The sequence below is a fragment of the Denticeps clupeoides genome, chromosome 16 (genome assembly GCF_900700375.1).
Source record: "Denticeps clupeoides chromosome 16, fDenClu1.1, whole genome shotgun sequence".
NCBI classification, from domain to species: Eukaryota; Metazoa; Chordata; class Actinopteri; order Clupeiformes; family Denticipitidae; genus Denticeps; species Denticeps clupeoides.
In genome coordinates this window covers 13,146,089-13,170,701 of record NC_041722.1, presented here as the reverse complement: position 1 = coordinate 13,170,701, position 24,613 = coordinate 13,146,089, and the positions used below count along the sequence as shown (strand labels likewise).

General features: G+C 48.1%; 2 protein-coding genes across 2 annotated transcripts in view; both read right to left on the bottom strand.

The window, feature by feature from the left end:
• chsy1 (chondroitin sulfate synthase 1) overlaps window positions 1-21,147 on the bottom strand; it is a 30,896-nt gene extending 9,749 nt beyond the window's left edge. Inside the window, exons 1-2 of the mRNA XM_028957253.1 lie at window positions 20,501-21,147; window positions 19,485-19,980 (exon numbers count right to left, since the gene is read on the bottom strand). Coding sequence (XP_028813086.1) covers window positions 19,485-19,980; window positions 20,501-20,808 — 804 coding nt within the window. The 5' untranslated portion in view covers window positions 20,809-21,147. The remainder of the gene's footprint in view (window positions 1-19,484; window positions 19,981-20,500) is intronic.
• A 399-nt stretch (window positions 21,148-21,546) lies between these two features.
• On the bottom strand, window positions 21,547-24,431 carry selenos (selenoprotein S). The gene is made up of 5 exons (XM_028956779.1): window positions 24,127-24,431; window positions 23,086-23,324; window positions 22,723-22,812; window positions 22,434-22,503; window positions 21,547-22,141 (listed from the first exon to the last, which is right to left on the bottom strand). Exons 1-5 carry the CDS (start codon window positions 24,206-24,208, stop codon window positions 22,062-22,064), a joined length of 561 nt encoding a protein of 186 aa, XP_028812612.1. The 5' UTR covers window positions 24,209-24,431; the 3' UTR covers window positions 21,547-22,061.
• Window positions 24,432-24,613: the final 182 nt, after the last annotated feature.

Sequence of the window (24,613 nt, the reverse complement as noted above, 5' to 3'; positions counted from 1 at the left end):
CTCTGGACGAGGGCGTATGATAAATGGCGTAAATGTGAATGAACATTTTACACCCTTTCATCTCTGCTGTACTTTAATGTGAAGAATGCTTTATATTTTCCACGTGTCAGGTGAAGCCTTTAGGTCACATGGTATTTCAAACTAATCCTTATCCCATCGTAGGGCCCTGGTGCAAGTACTCTGGAGGAGTAGTTGGGCGGAACGAGAGCGAATTAAGAAGTCGCAGGACGTCAGGTGCGGAGAAGGCCGATGGTCTGAAAGCCTGGTGTTGAATTTCTAGCTCTGGCACCAAAGCTACAGTCCCAGCACCATACCGGCCAGAGAGACGACAGTAAAAGCAATAAAGGTTAAAAAAAAAAAAGCTTTGGAAAATTTAAAAAAAAAAAACTTTCTGTAGGAATTCCCAGGTTGGCAGTCTGGACTGTGCATCGTTACCAGGAAGTACCCTGCTGCTCAGTTGTAGGTGCTGTTCTGCCACGATCTCAGAACCACGCGGCCCACATCACGGCCATGTTGAAACATCGCTGCAGTCTGAGGACACTGTCGCCGGAGAGCTGACAGACAGCGATGAGTAGTGGCATGTGCCGGGGTGGGGAGCGCCCACGCCCACTGCAGAATACAGCAGAAAACAACAACAAACATCGGCCGACCCACACACGCCTGGGAGGGACGCCGCTTCCAATCTCCTCTGTGTAATTAAACCCACATTCGCTGTAGGATAAAACAAGGGATGGGAAACGAGATCAGCAAACTCCAGAGTGTGAGGCTGAGAGACGTTTCATGTATAGTTCTTTTTCGCAAGAAACCAAGCCCAAGTGGTCCAGAGAGTGGACTTCTTTTAGTATTCATCCTGTTCACTCGGCCATCGTATAAAGTGCAACAGCGTGGCAACATGTACCAATTCGAGAAAAAGTAGTGCACTGTGGGCATGCAGAGTAGCCGAAGTGACTATAACACTAAAGTTCCATGCTTGGCTGGTGCTTTGGTGTCTTGGTTCTGACACTCTGGGGTTAATATCATACGGCCAGTCTACAGGCTTGAGGGTGAAAGAAGTGAAAGAAAACCGGATGCGGGTTGCCTAAATAGTGAACAGATTAAGGGAACTAACTCCGGAGTCTAATTCTGAGCAGTACGAGATTGTTAAATGGCCTGAAAGGGACCAAGTGTGAGACATGCCTATAATAACCAGCTATGAAGTTGGTGTAGTCATGTTCTGGTTTTGGTGTGGGGCCAGGGAACGTTTTGGTGCCTCATGCTTGGCTCTGGATCTTTCAGGAGCCTGCCGAGTCGGACAGGAAGGTTTATAAAACCATCTCCAGAGGCGGTTTCCTTTAACCGAACGCAGCCAATTGCATGTCAACGTTTCCAGCATGAGGCTGGCCTCTGGCAGTGGAACAGAGATGTGTCCCGCAGGCCCGGTGCCCCACCCCTGCCTAAAAATACCTGGCGGGACGGAGGGGACGCTCTGTCTCGCTTCCTCCCTGGTCGTCACCAGAGAACAATTTCAGTTCATCCACCTGGTTCAAAAACTCCTGCAATCTGGTGCACATCAACCACAATATCAAAAAGAAGGGGGGAGGTCTGAATGAAGGTCTGAATGATTACTGGAGCCAGTAAATAAAACACACCCACAATTTCAACAAATTACAGAGGAATAAAAAATATATATATATATTCCTGAAGAAAAGGGACCGCAGGAGATATGGTCCTTTATTGCAGCCTGGCGTGGGGCTGGCGGCGCGTTTGCGGCGATCCCGTTCCCGATCCCGTGGCACGAGGAAGAGGAACTGAGTTTATATACAACCAAAAGATTAAACGCAAGACAAAAGGGAGCAGAGGATTTTTTCTCCCTCTTTTAAACGCTCAGCGTACATATAATTCTGAATCCCGGCCCTAAACAACCATCTGCTCCGACCGCTCATCCGCCCTGCGTTTTCTCCACTCGTGTCCAGAGGGCCAGAGCGCAAGCAAGTCTTGAGACAGCTCTGAAATAGTGCAGGGACGCGTCTTCAGCTTTACAGGCTGTCAGAGAACTGAACACACGCGCCACCGTAAGGAAGCAAAAGAACAATAAATCAGCTGCAGCGTGAAGCAGGAAATGCTTGCTGTTGTGGGCGGTTTTGATAAAGCATATTACGCCAAACTGGATATTCTCACAGCACTGCATAAAACGTGACTCGGAATGGTCCTGAGGTGTAGACACTCCAGCAGACACATGTCTGCTGATGTCCCCGTGTACGAGGGTATTGATCTACCCTATTGATCTTGTTTGTATCTTTTTACTTTGCTTTAAAGGCCATCTATCATGAAAAATAATGTCACAAAGAGAAGTTAACATTAATACGAGTTCCCCTAGCCTGTCTACGGTCCTGCAGTGGCTAGATGATGGGTGTAAAGAGTGCTTTGTTCACACTGCTTCGCCGTTCAGATAGCAGCAGCTCAGATGGTCGAATCTGGAATTTGTCCCCTTTGTCAAGGTTACCTCCCCATTCTCATGCTTCCTTCTCCACCGACCATCATGGTGCCAAACGTGCAAAGCATAGCAGTTGCTGGTTGATTGGATGATAAAATGATCACAAATGTATTTATTTAGTTCAGTCACTTCTCACATCCCACTTCCTACCATTGTGTTCCTGAGCAAGACACCTAACCCTAAAGGGGCTCCAGGGGGACTGTCCCTGTAACTACTGATTGTAAGTTGCTCTGATAAATGGCGTAAATGTAAATGTTTTTCTGGAAAAAACAGCAACATGACTTCCTGTTTTGCGTGTTGATGATGTCATTAAAGTGAATGCCCGCTCAACTTCTATAGGCCGCTCTCCTCCTCGTCCCCCCTCTCTCCTTCTCATTAGCATTTAAAGAAACAGACACAGAAACGGCGCGTCTCATTGTCTGACTGGATCAAAGTGGCTGTAATTCTGCACAATTTCGGAAAGAGACTTCAGATGCAGTATTAGGGGACCAATATAAAATGTCATGTCTTTAAAAGCTGAAGACATACTTGAGTGAACAAACTGACCCTGCTCTTAAGAGGGCGGGGTCATTGGGTTCTCTCAGATTTTTCTGTAATGTCTGTAAAATCTTCTTTGTGACAATGACTGCTGTAGCAATAACACTAAACAAAGCTGAAATGATTCAGTCACTTCTGATGGCAGGATTCCTTGAATCAAGAAACACTCACATAAGTCCCAGGGTGAAAGGTCACCAATAGTACAGGGGCCATAGGGGTCAGACCTGATAAGAAACTGTGGCCGCAGTGGGACGAACAGGAGCCAAGAGGACGTAATTACTGCCTGCCAACAGCACACACACACACACACACACACACACACACACACAACGCAGGTAGCAGAACAGCTGGAGAGCACAAACACAGTCCAGATGTCACCACTCAACAGGTCCACTCTGGGAAACAGGCCTCCTTTCACAGGCCTGCTGACGTGTCACCCCGGTGATGACGGAAAGAGGAGGGTTAAAGGAGTGTATGTGAGTGAGAGAGAGAGAGAGAGAGAGAGAGAGCGAGAGAGGAGACTGCTTGCCACAATGCAGATGGTGGCAGCTGCTAAAGCCGTGATGGCTGCGTGGTTTGAACAGTGCAGACAGGCTGCCAACACCGGATTTACAGCAATTCCCTCTCACGACAGCGAGCGACTGACACACGCCAAACAGGAACGGTTATCTATGTGTGTATAAGTGTAGTAAGTCGTCTGATGTCATTGCCTATTAATGATGTCAAAGCTTATTAATTCTGTCCATCATCCCTCAGTGGAGCCGGAGATGAACATGGCCGGAGAATCCGCCTCGCGCTGCGCCTAATGAACCGGCAGCAATGTTGCCGGCACGCAAAGATAAGCTCTTTTACTTTCTCACCCCGACCTTTGACCCCTCCAGAAAAGGTTAATTGCACATTTAATTCAATGTAGCACAGGACAGTAAATTCAGGAAAAACAAATGATCCGGAAAGTCAGAGGCCAGACTCAGTCAGCACCCTCCGCAGTAGTGATCAGACCGTGCAGACATCCATCTCCACACACACATCCCACACACACATCCCAAAAAGATGGGCAGAAGACCAGCAGGGAAGGGGGGGGTCGCGAGAAATGAGGAAAATCGGTGGTATTTGAGGAATGGACCAGGGCCCTGCTGCATGGACGCGAAACCGGAGGAGGCAGGATGGGGCTCACACGGCTCATTAGAGCTTCAAGTAAATATGGTGCAGATATTTTGACAGATAAATTCAGCAAAAAAAGCTATTGAACTGAAGATGGAGCAACGAGAGTCTCAGTGACAGAACAGATTAAGCTTCGTGGCAAAACGGAGATGAAAAAAAAACAATAAAAATGACGTGAGTGAGCAGTGAGTGTAAAACATGTTTTCCAGGTTTTACCGTCAGAGTTCTTGTTGCACATTGACTTCAGACACCTAGTTTATACAAGACACGGCGGCCTCGACTAAACCCGTCTAGCCGGTGTCAGGCATTCTCCTCCCCCCCCCCCCCCCCCCCCCTCCGCGCGACGCAAGGCCCATCTGAATCCAGCCCAAGAGATATGGCAGCAGACGTCCCATCCGTCTCTGTCCCGCCGCAGACGGCGCATCTCCAGAAGTTCCCACTTGAAGTAAAAGCGGCACTTTACCGCAAGAGCCACGGGGCTTTTTGCAGTTTTACCTGCAGGGTGGGAGAACATTCAGATCAAAGTTTCCAAGCAATTTTCATTCCTTTACTTTCCAAAAATTGCTGCGTGAACAAAAAATGTCCATCAAAAAAACAACAACAAAAGAATAGGGGAATTTTAGTACTTCTTATAAAGACAAACCTGCGGTAGGTAGTAGAGTTGGGAAAAAATATTATTTATTTATTGTGTATAGTGCAATGACATCAAGCAGTATTTAAAGGAAAACCAACAAAAAATCTTTTAAAAGAAAATTACAAATAAATACACTTTGTCTTTTCCAAATGTAATAAATGTCGCCAGTTTATTTTATAAATGTCTCCATGCTATAAATGTGGCCAGTTTATACTGATCTCAATAACTACAAAAACAGTATTCAGATTCAGACCAAGTCCAAAATATATCCTGCTAGAACTGTGATGACCTTTTTGACTGTTTTTGTATTGAAAAATACAAAATTTTGCAGCGACGGTCTTAAGTAGTAGCAATTCATGCCTGATGCATACTGGATGTATCACCCAGCATCTCTCCATCACTCCATCCTACACCTATTCCAACAAAAGCAGTCCACCTCCACCCATTTCCCTTATCAAATAACATCAATTTGCTTCCCAAAATTCCCAGCCTCCAGTCTCCAAACATTCCAGCCACCACCCCCCTCTACAATACACGTCTCACACAAAAGGGTGGGGGTGGCTGTGGGGCAGACCATCTTTGGGCACATAACCACACCAGCCTGGGCAAATCCGACTAATAATAGAGCAGCCCGTAAAAATTCCATTCACACAAAGCGGCACGTTTTATTCAAACGCAGATGAAAAAGCGCTAAGACATGAGGGAATATTTACATTTTTCACCTCGCATTCACATTAAAAACACAGGTGTGAAAACGTTTAGCACCCCGATGGGTTCCGAGGGGCTCTGTAGTCGACAAAAGGAAGCTCCGTGGAACTCCTTCCATGACCATTTACTTCCATTCAGCTGGTCCTGCTGATGATTCAGGATGATTGAGAGACTCGCGAGTGAGTCAGAAACGAAGCCACAGACTGGAATTAAAAAAGGGAAATAAGTGCCTCAAATAAAGCTGAGGTCATCACCGGCAAGCGTTTAGCTGTGAACTCTAATCATTGCCCCCATTTCTGACGGCAGCACCATTCAGCCCCATGTCACAACATGAAATACACCTCACAGAACTGACGTCTGATGTGGAAAAAAAAATCTTTAAAAAAATAATACAAATCTCAGGATAAAACATCTGTGGCAACAGAAATACAGATAATTATACCCTGTCGTCATCTCTAAATGAAGAGCCCGGCTGGATTCGGCACAGTAACCGCATCGTGGGTAAAAAAAAAATTCATTTACAGTGGGGAAATTTTTCTGTAAGTTTCATGGTAGGTACACTGCACTGTGAGAAGTGATTTTCATTGTGAAACACGGCAGCACCAAACACAACCACTGAAACAGGACAAATAAAAAACGGTTTGGTTTTTAAATAATTATTTAGCATTTCATTGCATGACAACGGAGCACAACACCCAGCACCCAGCAACATTTCTGTCCCTCACAGACCTGTTACTTCTTCTTTAAGAAGCTCTGCTATGCTCCACTCGTTACTTGTTTAATTGCACCTGTTGGAACTAGTTACCTGTTTAAAAAGACACCCGTCCACATGTCCTCAATCAGGCGCCAACCTCTCCACTATGGGCAAAACCAAACCCCAAAAGGCTGGTGTGGGCTACAGGACAATACAGGAAATGATTGGAAAATGGAAGAAACTCCCTCACGACTGGGCTCCATGTAAGATCTCGACTTGTGGAATGTCAATGATCGTAAGAACGGTGAGGGATCAGCCCAAAACTACACAGGAAGATCTGGTCAATAATATCAAGCCCGTACATGTCCAGGTCTGTCTGATGTTTGACAAAGACCATCTGGATGGTACAGAGGAGGCATGAGGGGTGGTCAGCTGGTCAGATGAGACTGAAATTTGATTTTATTTTATTGGTGTGAACTCCAATTGCAGTGTGAAGATGAGTACAATATAAAAATGCCCAACCGTGAAGCATGGGGGAGGAAGCATCATGCTTTGGAGGGCTTTTCTGCCAAGGGGCTCCGTCTTCAAGGTCCTGGAGTGGCCTAGAAAGTCTCCAGACCCAAACCCAATAGAAAATCTATGAAGGGCGCGGAAACTCCAGGGGCAGCCCAGGAACCTGAACGATCTGGAGAAGATCTGTATGGAGAAGTGACCCAAAAACCCCGGCTGCAGTGTGTGCAAGAATTACAGGAAACATCTGACAAAGTCTTTTTTTTTTATATTGTATCAAATACTTATTTTCTTGATTAAAAAAAAAAAAGAGATTGTATCTACAATGAAAATCTCTCCATGCTTTGTGTATCAAATACTTACTTTTCCCACTAATAAAAAAAAAAAACAAGAGAGACAAGAATGGACCTTTGTTGCACATTATTTTATCCCATACCATGAAAATTCATGGTGCCCATTCAACAACTGGGAAAAATGTAAAGAATCCTCCCAGGGTCTGTACGGGTGATGTTCTGGCATCCCTCTTTTCCTACCAGAGGGCCACAGGTTTTCCGTCTTTACGGAAATTGCAGGCTACCAAAAAGTTCTTAGATGGTTTCAGATGTCAGGTGATATTTAGTCACATCCCGCAGGATTTGGTGAGACGGCTCCTTTCCAACTGGGAGAGCAGTGACGAGATGGAAAAACTGAGCTGCTCCCACTAGGCTTTCCCTACTGGAAAGCCGCAGCACAGCAGTGCTGCAGCCTTACAATATATAAAGCCCCCCCCTGTTAAATTTGCAGGTGCCATGTTGGCAGCCGCCTTCATGGCACAGAAACAAGGACACCTCAATAAACCCGCGGTGGAGAATTAGAGGGCATCAAAATGCTGCCGATGCATAATTGCATCTGTCGGAGTGCCATGGACGCGTGGCTGGCTTCGCTCTTTTTCTTTTCATGCCTCTGCATCACCGTACAGCAGCATGGGATTGCATGCAAACCGCAAACCTTATACACGTCCCAGCCTAACAGACCACTCAGCTCAGTTAAAGCTTACAACGGATGTGAGGAGGAACACGGGCCTGAGCGCGGGGCCTTTATTTGGGCACAGGCTGGCACCGTCCGAAAGCTCTAATGCAGTTCAGGCGCGTCTCAGCAAGCTGCCGACACGCAGCTGCGCCCTGGTCTGGCGGATATAAAAGGCGGGTTTTACTTTGATGTACCTCAGAATAAACATCGGGTCTCGGGTGGCGGTATGAAGCTGAAACGGCCAGGCGCATTCATAGCGGCCTCTATAATCTTCCTCATCCTCCTAACGGAGAAACATTTTAATTAGATCATACGCTAATCCGCTCATTGGGAGCGTGACTGGCAGGTCTGCTGCGACCATGCCGCGGCTCCAGAGGGCAGATAGAGAATAAGAATGTCTGTGGCTGTGCGGCGTCAGAGGTTACCCGTTCCTCCGCTATTAGCCCGGAGAACGCCGGTTGGGGTCGTACAGTGGCGCAAAATCCTTCCAGATCACCCATGGGGCCGCAAATACAGGCAACCTGAGCTGGCCTTCACCTGCTCTGATGCCGAACAAAGAGATCTTTCTGAACGGCTCCTCCGAGATGCAACTCCACCCCTCTGGAGAGAGCATTTAAAAAAAAAAAAAACTCTTCTTCCCACCCAGCCTGCCTGGCTTTGCCGTTCTGAAGGAGAACTCTGTTCAGCTTACGAACGGCTGCATTAAAACCTGCTCCCAAAAAAAAAAAAATATCACCTGACCACATCCATGTTTCATCTCCTCGAGCCCGACGCCCCCCCCAACAGGGAGTCAGTGCATCCCTCCGCTCACGCCAGACAAGGTTATCCTCCTATCGGATCAGCTAATCCGCAGGAAGAACTTGGCAGGGACTCCAGGAAGGTGATCGACAGAGGCTGAAATCCACTGTGGTCACAAGCACAGGACAAACAAATAAAAACGAGATTTCTCAAACACGTGACCTTTATTAAATGCCAACCATTAGCAGCTTTTCAAAGTGGCCGTTTGGGTTCTTCAGATAAGCATTTAGGAAATTAAAGTGGGTCATCGGTTGAAGTTCTCACCGTAGACAGTTTGGCTGAAATCAGCTCTGTTTACGTTTGCCCGGTCACTGGAAATGTGCTGTTGCTTACACCAGGAGGTCAGAGGTTACAAAAATAAAGAGGACAGCAGGCAACTCGCATCCCCTCCATACCTCCCACGACGCCTGGTCTGCAGCCGGCATCACTCACTCAAAAGCATTTAAAAAAAAAAACGGCCGCGACGACCGGAGGGCTCGGCTCTAAATTACATTACATTTCACAGTATGTGGCATTTAGGTGATGCGATTATCCAGACCGACTTAATATTAGTAGTTACAGGGAGCTTCTCCATGGATTAAGTGTCTTGCTCAGGGACACAGGGATATGGCTGAGAAGTGTGATATTTTATAGCACAGTATTGTTTACGGGCTTAAATCCCGAAAAATGTAGCCATATATAGTGACTGTTTCACGTGTGCATGGGACTAGGCATTATTTTTTGCTTAAAACCTGTATGCACATGGTGGTGTCACTGTAATAAAATACATATTAAAAACCTGTACTGCATGGTATAGGGAGGGGGGGGATCATATAGTCACAATAAATGATCTGAGGTTATGGTAAAATCAGATTCCTCCCCATATGCAGCCCTATTGGTAGTAGGTGGGGTTTGAACCTGTCACTTTGCGGTCATCTGGGCAAATTTGTTGCCCACTAGACCACAAGCACCCCACCTCCAAACCTTCTGTACATTCACAGAATGAAGATGGAGATGACAGGAACAGACAGACTATCTTTACCCCCTCAAGCCCAGTCCTGTCATTAGAACTGCACCTAAAGCCCTAAATTACAGCCGCGCACTGAACATCGTAGTACAACCTCTCACTAAACCTCCGGCCAAAGCTGTTCAGGGTGATTTTTTCTTTTTTATTCTGCTCGATACAGTACAGGCCGAGGAACACCTGGTGCATGCTGCTGCAAGTAAGACTCTTAAACCCTAATCTCTTTTAATTGGATGGAGGGGCTTAATACTATGCGATTGGCAGCGAGGGAGAGGAATTGTCATGATGGAACAAAACTGAAAAAAGCACAACTCAAAACTCAGCAGGGACTAGGCTCTTCCTACACCGACTCGGCGGATCGCGGAGGAGAGTCCGGGTTGACGGACACACAAGGCGGACTAATCGCAGACTGAGCTACTGAGCTGCCCAGGGCACGCCATGGTCAAGAGATCATGGATAAGTCAGCCGGGGGTCTCCAGAGGTCCTTAGATAAGGTCACCATCACCCAAAACTTTATTGCAGCCTCTGAAGAACAAAAAAAACCCCAACATTCTTACATTTGTACAGAGTAGTACATTTTCCCCGCATTTCTTTTAGGGCTTTCGGGAAAATGAATTCATCGGAGCAGAAATGTAGAGGACAAAACAAAAAGCTTGGACAAACAAAAGCAGTACGTGGGACATTCAGCGTCCAGGTGGAACAATGTGAGCCTGGCCCGGTGCCCGCCGCCTGCCTCCGCGATGCACTTAACACCCCGGCGGCAACACGCAGGGTTCAGGCTGGCCCAGCGTCTGATCTCCGCATTGCTGCGGATTACCGCCGGCCAGCGTGACGTCAGAAGGGGCGCCGCGCAAATGAGCTTTACCTGCTCCTGCAGCACGGCACCCCGCAGGTAAATAAACAGGGGGGCGGAAACGGAAAACCATCTTGTTTCCAGGTGAACCAATCAAAAGAGGAAAAGTGCCAGAGATCTACGCAATTACAGCGATTAATTCAACCAAAAGCCCCGTGGATTCTGTGTGATTTTGCGATCAGCTCACCCGACAAATGTCACGTTTTGTGGGTTTCACACTGCAGCGGGAATTGCCCTTTAACTGTCAAAATATGCAACATCTAAAGCACAAAGGTTGGGAACACAAACCCAATTTGCATAGGATCTCCCACGGAAATCTGGGTCCATAACTGGCATTCATATAAAATCGACAAAAAAAAAAACCAAAAAAAAAAAAAAAAAACCATGAGTTTATTATTTTTTGGGGGGCCAACCGATGTCCCCATATCCAGGGACAAGATCTCTTTCTTGTAGTTCCAGCAGAGCGGCAGAAGCGAAAGGCAGGAAGAGGGAGAGAACAAAGGCTCTCAGGGTTTTGCTGGCGAAGCATGTGTGCCGATTCCCAGACGGCTGCCCAGACGAGCGCGCGCACACACACACACACACACACACACACACACACACCAGAGGTGATGGAGCATCACAAGGACTAATCACCAACAATACCACCCAAGTCACATGTAACGTGGCACAATTAGCCCACCCACCACACTTGTGCAAACACACAGGGGTGTAGAACCCAACGACACACACACCCGCGCATCACATCGCACACAATGCGACACTCGCCACCACCTGTCCCTGCTGCCGCTGGGCCGCCACATGTTGATGAAGGGCCACGTCGGCTGACCGATGCTCACACTGACCACACGACCAGCAGGGTGGCAGAGTGCACCGGTGACACAAAACCACTAATACAGCCAATCAGAGGTGGAAGATCGGGACCCCTGGCGTCTGCAAGTTTCCCGGGATGGTCAAATGTCGGACAGGACGGCAGGAATGCGAACAAACCATACCAAAAAAAAAAAAAAAAAAAAAACGACACGCTTCAGCTGTTTGAGCACCGTGGGCAGCCGGATGGACAGGGGTTCACACAACAAACGTATGGAGGTCACCAGTCATCCAGCCCCTTTCTCGCACGAGCAGATGGTCGCGGGAACCACCAGCGGGCCACCAGCCAGAGTGATAACAGGTCCATTTAGCAGATCAGCTCACCAGACGCAGCGTAACAGACCCCGACGTGACCCAAGCGACTGTTTCCCGTGACCTTTATACCATTTCCAAGATTAAGACCACCTCCTTGGAGTTTAACGCAGTTCTTTTCCAGTGTTCACCTCCACCTCAAATGCTGCATGCTTGACCATCGCAGAACTGACCATTCTGTGTCATTTGTGTCCCCATGGCAAATATTAAATATCCTAAATTTGTCACAGAGATGAAATTGAATGAGGTTTTTCCTTTTGTGTGTAAAAATGCTTGGTCGGCAATTTTTCAGCTGCCTAAAAATGCAATATCAACATCAAAACATAAAAAAAAGGAAAATAAAGAGTCTTTGGCCAAATTCCACATCTACTAAAATATTTATTTAGCTTGCCGCATCTACCCAACTTCCAAAGACTCTTAGAATATTTTTTGTTTTTGATGTTCATTACTCCAGTGGATTCATGTTAGTCTGTATTCATTATTCATTACTGCAGGTCGTAACTTTCTCAGAACTATCAAACGGTGGCACTACGTCCATACTGGTTGTCCTGCTGCAGGCGCAGAATCTCAATTAGTAAAAAATACCGTCACATTGTAGGTTAAAGGCTTTTAATTCGCTTCAATTTGTCCTTAAATTAAGTTTCTATGCAGAACTAATTGAAGCCATCAGTGAGCGTAGCAGTAGCCCGAAAGCCAGCAGCAGCAGAGCAAGAACTTTTATATTCAGTGGAAGGAAGAAGGAAAAAAGCCGAAAAGAGGCCATGGACAAAAGCCAGGAACACGACCATCTCAGGGCCACGGATGGACGGCAGGAGTTGCCAACCAATGGCAGCTCCACCCGGCGGACTGGGCCCAGGCAATATGTGGGCTGGTAGCGGTGAGCAAAAAGCTCCGGGGCCTTTTTTCGGCGTCGACTAAATGGTCTCTGGCAGGAATGGTCTGGGACGAGAGGACACAATTAGAGAGGGGGAGAAAAAAGAAAATCTGAAGACAAACGACTTGGCTGACTTTACAGCGAGAAGAAAAGGGGACTGTGTGGACGGAGTCCTCAGGACAGCGTGACTGCGAGACGCTGAGGCCAGACAGTCGGAGGCGGACTGGAAAAATAAGCCATAAAACTACTGTGCGTGCGCCCAGCGGCACCGATAAGCTTTAAAGGGGCGGGGCAAGCGCTAGTTCGGATTCTACACAGATTCTTATTATCCTGAAGCTAAACTAAACCAAAACTTGCCAACTTTTTTTTGTCACATACACGCGTTGGACAACTGACAGTCGTCACCATAGGCTCCTCCCACTCGTCACTTTGTAAAGCAGTCAAAATGCAGTGGGCGGCTAGTTGTCCAGGTTCTAGATAACATCTGTTGATTCCTGCACGTCCAGAAGACGGTGAACATGCCCCACGTGCCTCTCTCTGCGAGGACCGACACGCACCAATCAGTAGCCAGGCCGTGTGAAACGGGACGCTGATCCAATAACCCCCTTCATGGGAGGAGTAAAGGGACTGCGCCACCAATAAATGGCCGTGGGTTCAGTTATTCCACCAGACAACGTGCAGAGATGAAAACCCATTAGCCAATCCCAGCACAGCATGGGGCTTGTTGACTGGTCATTTACATTTACAGCATTTATGAGACGCCCTTATCCAGAGCGACTTACACTCAGTAGTTACAGGGACAGTCCCCCTGGAGACACTCAGGGTTAAATGTCTTGCCAACGTGGCGATTTACTGTCTCGTGCACTATACTGCACTACGCCTACAGCTCTGAGCAAACGATAAAGATCCTGATGGGACGATGGAACGCGCTCACCGGCCAGAACCGATTATTCCCAACTAAAGCGGTGCGGTCTCAGTCAGTAACTTGTTGCCCACCAAGGTAACTCAATCTGCTATCCACACGAACAAAATGCGAACAAAATAAAGGCGCTTTGACACATTCCTTCATTCTGTATTCTGACAACCAGTTCTAATCCCTGGTCTCCTCAACACTCTTTAAGCAGCTAAACACCGCATCTAACCCTGGAGAAAGCAATAAACCAACAATTAATCACCATCACCTTCAATCGGCTGACCGATTTATAAGCGACAATTTCCGTTACATGAGACCCACAGCAGCGGCCGCGGGGCGGATTTCGGGCGGGCTCCTGGAACTGGAGCAGGAACGGGAGCCGGGGCCGAGGGAAGTGCCGACTTCAGCACAGTGCTGGCCTGCCCAGTCCTTCTCAGCTCGGGATCACAGGAGCCGGCGACTCAGGGATAGCTGGAGATAGCTGGAAGATGATCTCATTTCGTGATTCTACTCTGGCCTGAATAGAGGCATTGTAAGCCTAATTACGTACGAGACCTGCCGTCTCGCCCTCCGGCCAACACAATGACGGGCGAGCGGAGCACCCAAACAGGAAGAGGATTTTTTCCTGAATGCGTTTCTAGAGAGAGACGCGAGACACTCAATATAACAGCCGGTGGAAGTGAGGAGTTTAAAAGGCACACTAATCGACTTCCTGTGAGAGAAACCGTGTCAAGCGGTCAGAGGAAAGACCCACGGCGGCCGCATGCTTTACAAAACGCTGGTATCTTTGTTTAAGTGAAGTGATTGTCACATGTGATACACAGCAGCACAGCACACAGTGCAAACAGTGAAATTTGTCCTCTGCATTTAACCCATCACCCTGAGTGAGCAGTGGGCAGCCATGACAGGCGCCCGGGGAGCAGTGTGTGGGGACGGTGCTTTGCTCAGTGGCACCTCAGTGGCACCTTGGCGGATCGGGATTCGAACCGGCAACCTTCTGATTACGGGGCCGCTTCCTTAACCGCTAGGCCACCACTGCCCCTAAAATCTGAGCATCAGAGGTCTCAGTCTGTTGGTGGCGTGATGACACGATGCTTTTCAGCCGGGAAGTCGGCAGCGTTCGTGTTGAGGAGCCACACTGATGTCACTGGAGATAAGACCGCGACCGAACCAGACCTGCATGCGGCTGAAAGCGAGTTTGACGAAGGCCGCGCGGCCCGCGCGCTCGCGTCGGAACATGACTCAGCGGCACAGAACCGGTTCGCCTTGTGGCGGCAGGTCGGTCTCCAGCGGCACAATGGCGTGCACGTGACCGGCCTCGAACGAGGAGACATTCCAGCATAGCTTTGAGGGGCGTGCCAGTGCCGCTGCCTTCTGTAGGACTAGCCACCGCCGGCACTACATGCCGGGAGTTCGGACACGCGCTCCGGGCGCCAACGCCGGGCAAACGCGAGTCCCGTTCTGTTCGTCCAGAGCATTTGTTGTTCAATTAAGCAAAAAAAAAAAGTCACTTTTGTAACACGAGCTTTTGTCATTACAAACATCTGCTCTGTGTGGCCAATTCTGCTCCATCCTACAGACAAACAGCCTGGTGATTTCTCTTTTTTTATTACATCTAAACCAAAACACGTGAACTTCACTGAGAGAAGGGAACGGGATTAGAACAAATTGAAATTGAGGTTTAAAAAAAAAAAAAAAAAACGGCAGAGTGAAGTGACTGAAAGAAAGCTTCACTGTTGCCAAACGCACAAAGCTCTGATTGTTCTTAGGAAGGAGCACATATACATACTTAGGCCAACTTGCTTTTGAAATTAAAATCGGGCTGGAGATTCTGGCAACGGTGACCCTGGAGCAGCTGGTCAGGACAGGAAAAGAGCCAAGGCTTCTGAATATGATTAGACGCGCGCTCGGATTTTTATTTGTTTACGAGCACCGGGGACGCAAATGCCCGCACCGGTGGAGTAGATCATGGTCATCTTCCATACATCTCAAGATCTCAGGGCCATATTCACATATGGCTTTGAAACATAAAACCGGTTTTCAAGGAATTCTTCAATAAGACAAAAAAATGAGGAACATTTCACATGCCTGAGGTAGAACAATCATAACCGTCAGACAAGCATGAAAGTGACGTGCTTCTTCAGGCCCTTTCTACAAATTTTTACTGTTTCTCTGTAAACATATTAAACAAAAAAAAACTGTGGTTTTCTGGTTTATCTTACGCATAGTAAGATAAGAGTCACAATCTGTGATTCTGAGAAAATGTTTGGCAAGTCCAAAGTAATTTTGTGTGAAAAAATGACCAGACAATTGACTTGACCATTTTTGGATTGTAAGATAGGAGTGTGACGATTGTGCAATCCCGATCAGGTCAATTACGATGGTCAAGTGAGTTTGATCATATTACGAGGCAGAATTTTGCTGAAGAACTGCCAATTAGCACCATTTCTGTTGTGACTGTGTGACGGGGAGCACAGCAGTCCATCCTTCCTGCTCATGGCTGAGAATAGTAATCTTTTTTAAATATTGTGAGATCTTGTGGTGCAAGATCCCGTCATACTGGTATTGTAAGCAATGTTAATCATCAGAGACGAAAAAAAAAAAAAAAAAAAAGATATTTCATTACAGCATGCTGGATTGAGAACAGCCATTGTACATTTCTATTACAGAAAACTGTAATAACTGATTAATAATTTGTTTTACTGCTTTAGGTAACTCTACATTAATAGCAAAAACAAAAAACTATGGAAAATAGATGAAAGGGCGTGAGGGAAGTAACATTTACTACTTGTGCACTTCAATTTACAAGCACAGAGTTCTGCATTAGCAACCCAGCAATGCCATGCCAGTAAGTAAGTGAGAAAATAATCATGTGACAGTTGGTCATACCTGGTTTTACATGCTTTTACACATGCTTCATGGAGGAGTTGTTGAAAAATGTACCTGCTTTTATGCAGATACATTTTCTCTTATTCGGAACTTGTAATATTTTTCAAACGGGGCAGTTGTGGCCAAGCGGGTTACAGGTTCAAGTCCCGAGCGGTCACTGAGGTCCCCTTGAGCAAGGTACTGCATTGCACCCCAGGGCGCCTTTCATGGCTGCCTACTGCTCACCAAGGGTGATGGGATAAATGCAGAGGACACCATGTGCTGTGCATCACAAGGACAATCACTTCACCCTCTTTCATTTTGTCAGAATGTTAGACCACAAATCTGCCGTTCAGGGTTTACAGGAAAGGCAGGAATAACAAGGCAGAAACTCATAAAGTGCTTAGTCAGCCAGCTCCAGCCCCGCGAGGCTCGGTCCTGGCCATGCTAAACACGCGAGAAATTTCGCTGCGCTTTCCCTACGCGACCTGGTGCGCTTCTTTTTTCCTCTTTAAAGACAGCGCGAGCTCTTCAGGCCCCTGTTTGCATGTATTTTTCGAACAGGCCTTGTAAACATTTATTTGCTCATTTCGCCGAGCCTAATTTTAGCTCCATCCGAGGGAGTGCTGAAACGCGGCAGAATAAACACACACATGGCTCTAGTGGCCACAGGAAATCTGAAAATACACGAGGTTGGCCACATATACGGCCGTCTGAGCCCCGGAGAAGTCAGACAGCGGGACGGCTCAGCCCGCTCATTATAAACACAGATAGGGCAATGAGGGCATTTAGCCTCAGGCTCTTTTGGAGGAGTGAATTTTAAAATGTAAAAACCAGGTAAAAAAGGACGTAGTGAAACTCCTGGCGACCCTGGAGACGTGCACTCCGATCAGAGGGGCTAATTAATTCGTGCAGCAGCAGCGCGGGAAATTAATTGCGTTAGAGCTACAGAAATGAGGAGGTCTCTGTTGTACCCCAATTACTTGTCTGAAATCGATATTAAATCAAGTCCGAGTTCCCAAGTGAGCCCCGTTTCCATCGAAACCCCCATCATCTGTAAAGTCACATATGGAGAAATTTCACTGCTCCGCAGAATGAACCTCTCGACGTCTGCACGCCAAAATAAAGCGCAGAAATGTTAAGTGCTTTGGACGAAAAATGCATATAATAACGGCCAATCTCACATAAATCTCCTAAAAAAGACTTTGTGTGCAAGAGCCACAAAATATAGGACTGGCGCTGCAGCATAACTCTCATTCCTCTTACTGAAGGGACAGAGTCGAGGTCCCTGCGCTTGCAAGAGGCCGTACGGCACTGAAGAGTGGAGGACATGCGTGGGCGGCACACTTCCTGTGGACTCTCGTCTGCCCCACAGTCGCAGTGACAGACCGCGAGGACAGGGGACCGGGTGGAGACGACCTGCGTCGGGGCCTGTTAGGGCAGGTCTGTCCACCATGCTGCATGGGCGACCATAAAGAAGACGCCAACAGAGGGAACGCACGTCCACCTGAGACGTGGGCGGAGGGGGGTGGAGACGCCCGCCCGCCAAGGGACGTCGCGCTGGAAGAAAGCCGAGCCCTACCCGACGGGAGAAGAAGCGGCTTCTATAACCACGGAACAGAGGGCCAATGTCATTAAAGGGTAAATATACAGCAGGTCCCTCCGGCCTGGCCTAAAAACGGGTCCTCCAGGTCCCGCCCCCAGGCGAGAATAAATCAATATCGCTCGAGGGACTTCTTCACGCTGGGTCACAGCAAACATCTCACAGCGGCCCACATATTAACACCCAGCCCACCACACAAGGGCGGCAGAGGTGAGCAGATGCAGGCTCTAGTTCTCCTCCTCTCACTGCGGGTGATGTTCTGAAGAATCCGAGAAAGAAGACGAGTCAGGAGCAGCGATCTGGAGACGTTGCTGGACAACCGAGCCAAAAACAGTCGGACGTCTAAAATTGTGCAATTAAACACGAGCTTCCAATTCCAAGAAGAGTCTCAGCGTGAGGCTGCCGATGATTTATGAAACTGGATTGAGGCAGATGCCATCAGAACATCTAACGGCTACACAGCAGCGAGGACACCTCGCCAGCTCCAGAGAGGATTCCGGGAAGATGAGCTTAAGTTGGAGGGGCTTATGGTCATAGCCCAAGGAGGAGAAGATTGGCATCTCCTGGCGGCCAGTGTCCTTCAGGATCCCCCTGAATCCAGGATTATTTCAGACGTTTAAGGAACACACAGCCCAGGAGATCTGGATCCCCGGGAATTTCTTGGCCGAGGCGGCCCCATCAATTCAGAGACTTCATGCGTCACCATCAAATGCTACGCGCCCGCAGATTTTTTCCTACACGAACAGAAACAGTTCCACGACATGAGGTTCCTCGGCCATTCATAGTTAATATTCAGGACTTAAGCACCACCACCAAAGTGGTGTCCTCGGTCAATACAGGAAGTCACACACAGTCCTAGTTGAGGCACGCTTCAGGTCCATAAATGCCCTTATGGCAGAGCCTGCTGACATTAATGGAAGGCTCCTCATCTGCCCGCCCTGTAACTAGCCAACTACAGCTGTAATTAAAGCCGACTTCAAATGCACGTTAAAGCTCCTTCTGGCTTCCCTAGCGATGGTGGCTTTAATGGGGATAGAGTTCCTCGTACTAGAAGTAATGGCGGGCCAACTAGACGCTTCGTGCACTGTTCAACACTCTTAAGATACACCTCAATTCAAATCCATATTTATGGGAGGGAACAAGCGAGAGATGGCTGACGTTGGCCAAATTCCACAAGAGCGGGTCTTGTGGAGGAGCTCATGAGGGTTTGCAGGCATAAACGAAACGCAGCGGAGGTTCTGTGGTGGACATCAATGAATGTGTTTTGGACTGATTATTTGGTGGTTTTAATTATACACACACACACACACACACACTGCAAAAAAAAAAAAAAAAACCCTGATTCCTTTATGTGGCCGTCAGACAGAATGTGTTTCTTGTGAATAAAGCCATTAATTACACGTTGGAGCGTTGGAATTACGCGGCAGCTAATTCTTGCAAGGGGAACATAAAAAGCTCGTGGACTTTTCGAAGAACACAAGGCAGAATAAAGCATCTCTTCTCCCAAGCGTCAACCTGCCATGATGGATTCTGAAAACTTAAAGAGTGCGGCTCATTTCAGAACAGCGCACATTAGAAAGTCAAAAATGAAAAATAGGAAAGCAAAAGCATTAACATTTGCTCCTACGTTCCTGAACAACGCAGAGAATCAAGTACGGACTTTACCTCATACGACCAAACGCACTGAACGCCGGCGAAGCGGCGCACACACCGGCCAACTTCCACGTCCTCGTGGGTGGTGTACATCTCCTGCAGGCACTGGCGGATGTGTGGCACCATCCTGCGCAGCACCTCGCGGCTCATGATGACCCCCGGGCCACCCATGCAGAAGTTCTCCCCGGGCTCCAGCGCCAGCTTGCCCAGCTCGTCTCGGGCGCCCATGCCCGTCTGGCCGAGGAAGATGGGCTGGCTGCTGTTGAGGCTGCGCAGGAAGGCCTCCAACTTGTCGCTCTTAATGTAGACGTCGTCGTCGGCGCGCATGAACCACTCGAACTGGTCGAGGTAGTGGTCGTGCATGTACTTCAGCATCATGAAGGACTTCTTCTGCGGCGGGTAGGAGTCGTCCACATTCTTCAGAGCTACTATGGGAATCGGGATGCTGGTGTCCGAGCCTTCGCTGGAGAAAAACTCTACCTTGCCGGGAACAGACTGAGCCCAGGTCCTGTGGGACACCGAGAACAACAAAGATGTTGCAGACGTTCACGTGATGCACATATATTATGAACGGACCTCGGCCTCCTCAAGCCCCACTTCTACCGCACCTCCCCGGGCGCATTTACAGAAACGTCCTCGGCACGGTGACCTTCTTTGGACATTAAGGCACCCACACGACGGCACGTATGAAATCCAGACTTCACTTAATGTCATCAAGGCCGAGCCCTCACATTAACCGCGCGAGGCATTTTAAACCGGTTAGTGTCGGGTCAAATAAACCAATTAAAACTCTTTCAACAGCACCATGTACATGGAAGAAAGGGTCATAGAGGCACCAAAACCGGAACTTGTAATGTAATATACTGTAATGTATATTGTAATGTTCGGGCTATTACAGGTTTAGTACAGCGTTATAACACGGAGTTAACGGGGCTGGAAAACCCCCCTCAGGCCATTTTGAACCTGGAGAGTTTGCATTTGAACGGGATAAAAACGCAGAGGGGACGGCAGGACGGAGGTCTACGAACCTGTGCGCCGCCACGGCCCGGCTGTTCAGGTACTTCTGCGCGGTCATGACCCCCACGTACAGAAACCTGTCCGGCCGCGGGACGGGCGTCCCCGTCGCCGGCGGAGGACCGCTATCCTGCGGCGGCCAGGCGAGCCCGCCGGCCCCGTAGTCCTTCTTCGCCCCGCAGCCGCCGGTGCTGGCCGCCCGCCTCTGGCCGGCTTTCTTCAGCTCGGCAGCCCGGGGCAGGACGAGCCTGGACGCCAGCGTGAAGCCGACCACCAGCCCCAGGAGAGCGCTGAAGCAGGCTCTCCGGCTTCTGCCCGCCATCCCCACCAGCGCTCGGAACAGGAACGACGCGAGGTTTCGCCGCCGAGTGTCGCGGAGCAGGAAGAGCGCGGCGTCTTCTCCGCGTAACGTGACCGCGGCTACTGTCGCGTGTTCAGAAAGCCGCTCGTCTCCATGTACACCCCCCGCCTAAATCCGTCCTCTGTCGCCGGGCATTCCGGCGCTGTCGCCGCCCTGCAGAAAAACCCTCAGCCCGAACCGACGGCGTCTTTTTTCCTTTTTTTGGTCCTGAGAAGCGCCCCCATTTTTACCCCCACTACCTCGCCATTGTGAGACGCGACTCGGGTGTGATTCGAGCCGAGGCGACGACGCGACTTAACCGCACGGTTTGGCCGAACGGAGTCGCCGTAGGGCGCCTCTGATTGGCTGCTGCGCGCCGTGACGCAGGAGCGCGGTTGGAGGTGGGATGGGCAAAACCAGCACTGTGAAAATTAACCAGGCAATGTCTGCTAAACCCAATTCATATTAACACACCAAATAGTCGCAGGAATTCAATCAAATTACTTAAGTGGTTTTTAATGTTTATACAAAAAAAAAATAATAACTCACAATCGTTTGTCAACATGAATTTATTGCACGTGGTAACATTACATTTTTAAAAGACAAGTTATTGGCTAGCAGTCTCTACATACCATCCTGTAAAGGCATGCCGCCTGGAAACAAGGTTTGAGGGACATGCCTGCCATCTAGTGGACAAAACACAACAAGGACGAGGCAACGTTGTCATGTGACCAAAACTTTATTGTGAACTTGAGTGCAACTAGAACAAAACCCAAATTACATATTCACAAAAATAAGATATATATCATTTAAACTACACATCCACTATAGATACCAGCAAGATGTGTTTCGGAAAATGCCAGTATCGTACTGTAGAAGCCATCTAGGTCTCACAGGAAGTGGGTGCAGCATAGCAAAAAAAATAAATAAAATTGCGGAAGCGGCATTAACTGGTTATCAGCCAACCCCACCTGCAAGGCTGCTGTTTACAGAGAAGGCATCATTCGAAGCTGTCTTCATCACAAAGTCACCACATTTATGGCCTATTTAATGCGGTCAAATCAGATTTTTAAAGTCTGTGCAGCAAATCATAACAACATAAAGATGATTCTAATGATGCGATTTCCAGTGAGAGCAAAATATAGATCGTTGAGTGTTGACAGCTTCATTCAGTTAAAATGCCTGAGCTCCCATAGTCAAGTCTGAGGTCAAAGCGACTGTCACCTCCTTTAACCTCATCCGCCAGCCGATGGCCCTCTTCTCCCAGGTCGCCATGTACAGGTGCCACCGCCATCACCCGATAAAGGGCTGTATCCTGGAATAAAAAGAAACAGCAATATAGCTTTATAGGTTGGTAGTAGTCTAATGGGTAACAAACTTGCCTATGAACCAGAACTTCCAGGTTCAAACCCCAGTTGCTAACATTGTGTCCCTGAGAAAGACACTGTCTCCAGAGGAACTCCTGATTTTAAGTTGCTCTGGACAAGGGCGTTGGACAAATGCCGTAAATGTATGAATGTGACTATGAATATGCCGGCTTTAAAAGTTCAGGCACACAATACATAGCTGCTTGAGTATTATAACACACATTAATTAATTGCACCTACCACTGTTGCGAAGGGTCTTTTTATCGCTCTTTGACTTCAACACTGATGACGTGCTGGCTTCATCTGTGTTCTGAGAGCAGGAAAAACATAAAACAGCACGACACACATACATTAAATTGCCACAACTGGATATTTAGGACTGAATAGAGCTAGACTATACATCTTAATACAGTAAAAATCATATTTAATATTGTCTATTTTTAACAGTGCTTACATGACATACTGTTGTTTATGAACAGAGACGGAACTATTTTATCACGGAGGCTAAATCACCAAGCCACAATCTCACCTGAGGAAGCTTCGGATTTCCCTTGAAACTCTTCCCTTCTTTCAAACTTTCCCACTTCTCAATCTTCTCCCTTCTCTTCTCTTCCTCAAGCTGAAACGTGGGGTAAAGGGAGAGTGAAGTGATTGTCATTGTTAAATTAAATCTGCTTTTAACCGTCACCCCTGGTGAGCAGTGGGCAGCCGTGCCAGGCGCCCGGGTAACAGTGTGCGGGGATGGTGCCTTGCTCAGCGGCTCGGGACTCGGACCGGCAACCTTCCGATTACGGGTCGGCTTCCTGACCCCCTAGGCAGCACCTCTGCCCTAAACATAGTCACGTCGAGAGGGATTCGACATAATGGCCTAATTGGCGAACAGGACGCGCACCTCCTGCTGCTTCCTCCTGAAAAGAGCTGCTTTCGCATCCAGCTCCTCCTGCATCCGCCTCCGCGCAGCCTCCAGGCCTTCCTGTTGCCTCACCACATGTGCGGCGTCGCGACTCGGCCCAGCAGCCGCCTCCTGGTGCTGCGCCGTCGGCCTTCTCTTGGCCAAGCGCTCAACGAGCAGATACATCCCAGCCGAGAGGAACAGCAGATACCACCCATATTCTGCCAGGAAGGAAGAAACTGCGGACACGAAGTGGTGAAACTTAAATATTACTGAACTCCTTTAATTGTGTGGTAGTAGGCTGGTGGGTAACACACTCGCCTATGAACCAGAAGACCCAGGTTCAAATCACCCTTACTACCATTGTGTCCCTGAGCAAGACAGTTAACCCTGAGTGTCTCCGGGGGGACTGTCCCTATAACTACTATTTGTAAGTCGCTCTGGATAAATCACTTTGCACAAAATGACTGCGCTTTTTAGGTCCTTACTGCTCTTTCTTTTATGGCTCTTTCTTATTTCTTTAAACATTGTAAAAACTGTAACTCATTTGCACACCTTCACCCTACCAGTTACACATATTTTATGTTAAAGACGTAAAAGTGTAATACTTGGTTATGTTTGCAATATTTGCATATTGGTTCATTGTTTACTTGCAACATTTGCAATACTGTGGTCTGTAGCAGTTGCAGAAAGCATTTCACTGCACATCATACCGTGTATGACTGTGTATGTGACAAATAAAATTTGAATTTGATTTGGATAAGACAGTGTGATAAATGCTGTAAATGCAAATGTAATTAATTGCATTTATCAGACGCCCTTATCCAGAGCGACTTACGTGTTAAGTGTCTTGCTCAGGGACACAATAGTAGTAAGTGGGATTTGAACCTGGGTCATAGGCGAGTGTGTTACCCACTAGGCTACTACACACCTCCCACCCCCACCTACTGTTTGTAGGCGAGCTAACTAAATTAGCCGGCTAGTACGGAAATGCTCTGTATTCCTGGGAGGCAAAAAAAAAGAAAAAAAAGACAACATTACCGGAGGGCAGCAGAAAACCGAGGTCCTGGTTCTCCAGCGGTGACCCTGTTTGTATTTTAGCCGTGTCTTCGTCTGCCTCCATTTTTTTTGTTTTTCCCACCACCACTCGAAGTCGTTTGTGAAAGATTAAATCACCATCGCTGATCGCCCTCGGAGCCCTGTTGCAATCACATTTCACGCGGCCATTTGCTGAGACCGACTCGAGTCCCGCTGAGGAACAAACTCGCTAACTTTGCTATCGGGCTAATTTCCTCGTACGCGTTCGCTGACGTGGACGCTCGCTTCTGGTTCCTTCGGAAACCGCCGAACCGCCAGGGGGCGCCCGCACAGCACGGACTCAGTTTTTATTAGCGCCGCGAACCTCGACCGGCAGCATCCACTTTACCTTCATCAGTGTTTGTATCGCAATAAGGTTTTAAAACCAATAATTTGAACACGACATATTCAGGCAGCGTTATCATCATCCAGCTGCCAGCGTTCGCTGGTG

Bases quoted from the DNA above. Each gene is read 5' to 3' on its own strand.
- selenos (XM_028956779.1), bottom strand. From the start codon at position 24,208: ATGGAGGCAGACGAAGACACGGCTAAAATACAAACAGGGTCACCGCTG. The intron at 22,813-23,085 runs GTGCGCGTCCTG...CCCACGTTTCAG, and splicing joins TCAGGAGGAAGCAGCAGGAG to CTTGAGGAAGAGAAGAGAAG. The intron at 22,142-22,433 runs GTAGGTGCAATT...TTTTTATTCCAG, and splicing joins AAAGACCCTTCGCAACAGTG to GATACAGCCCTTTATCGGGT.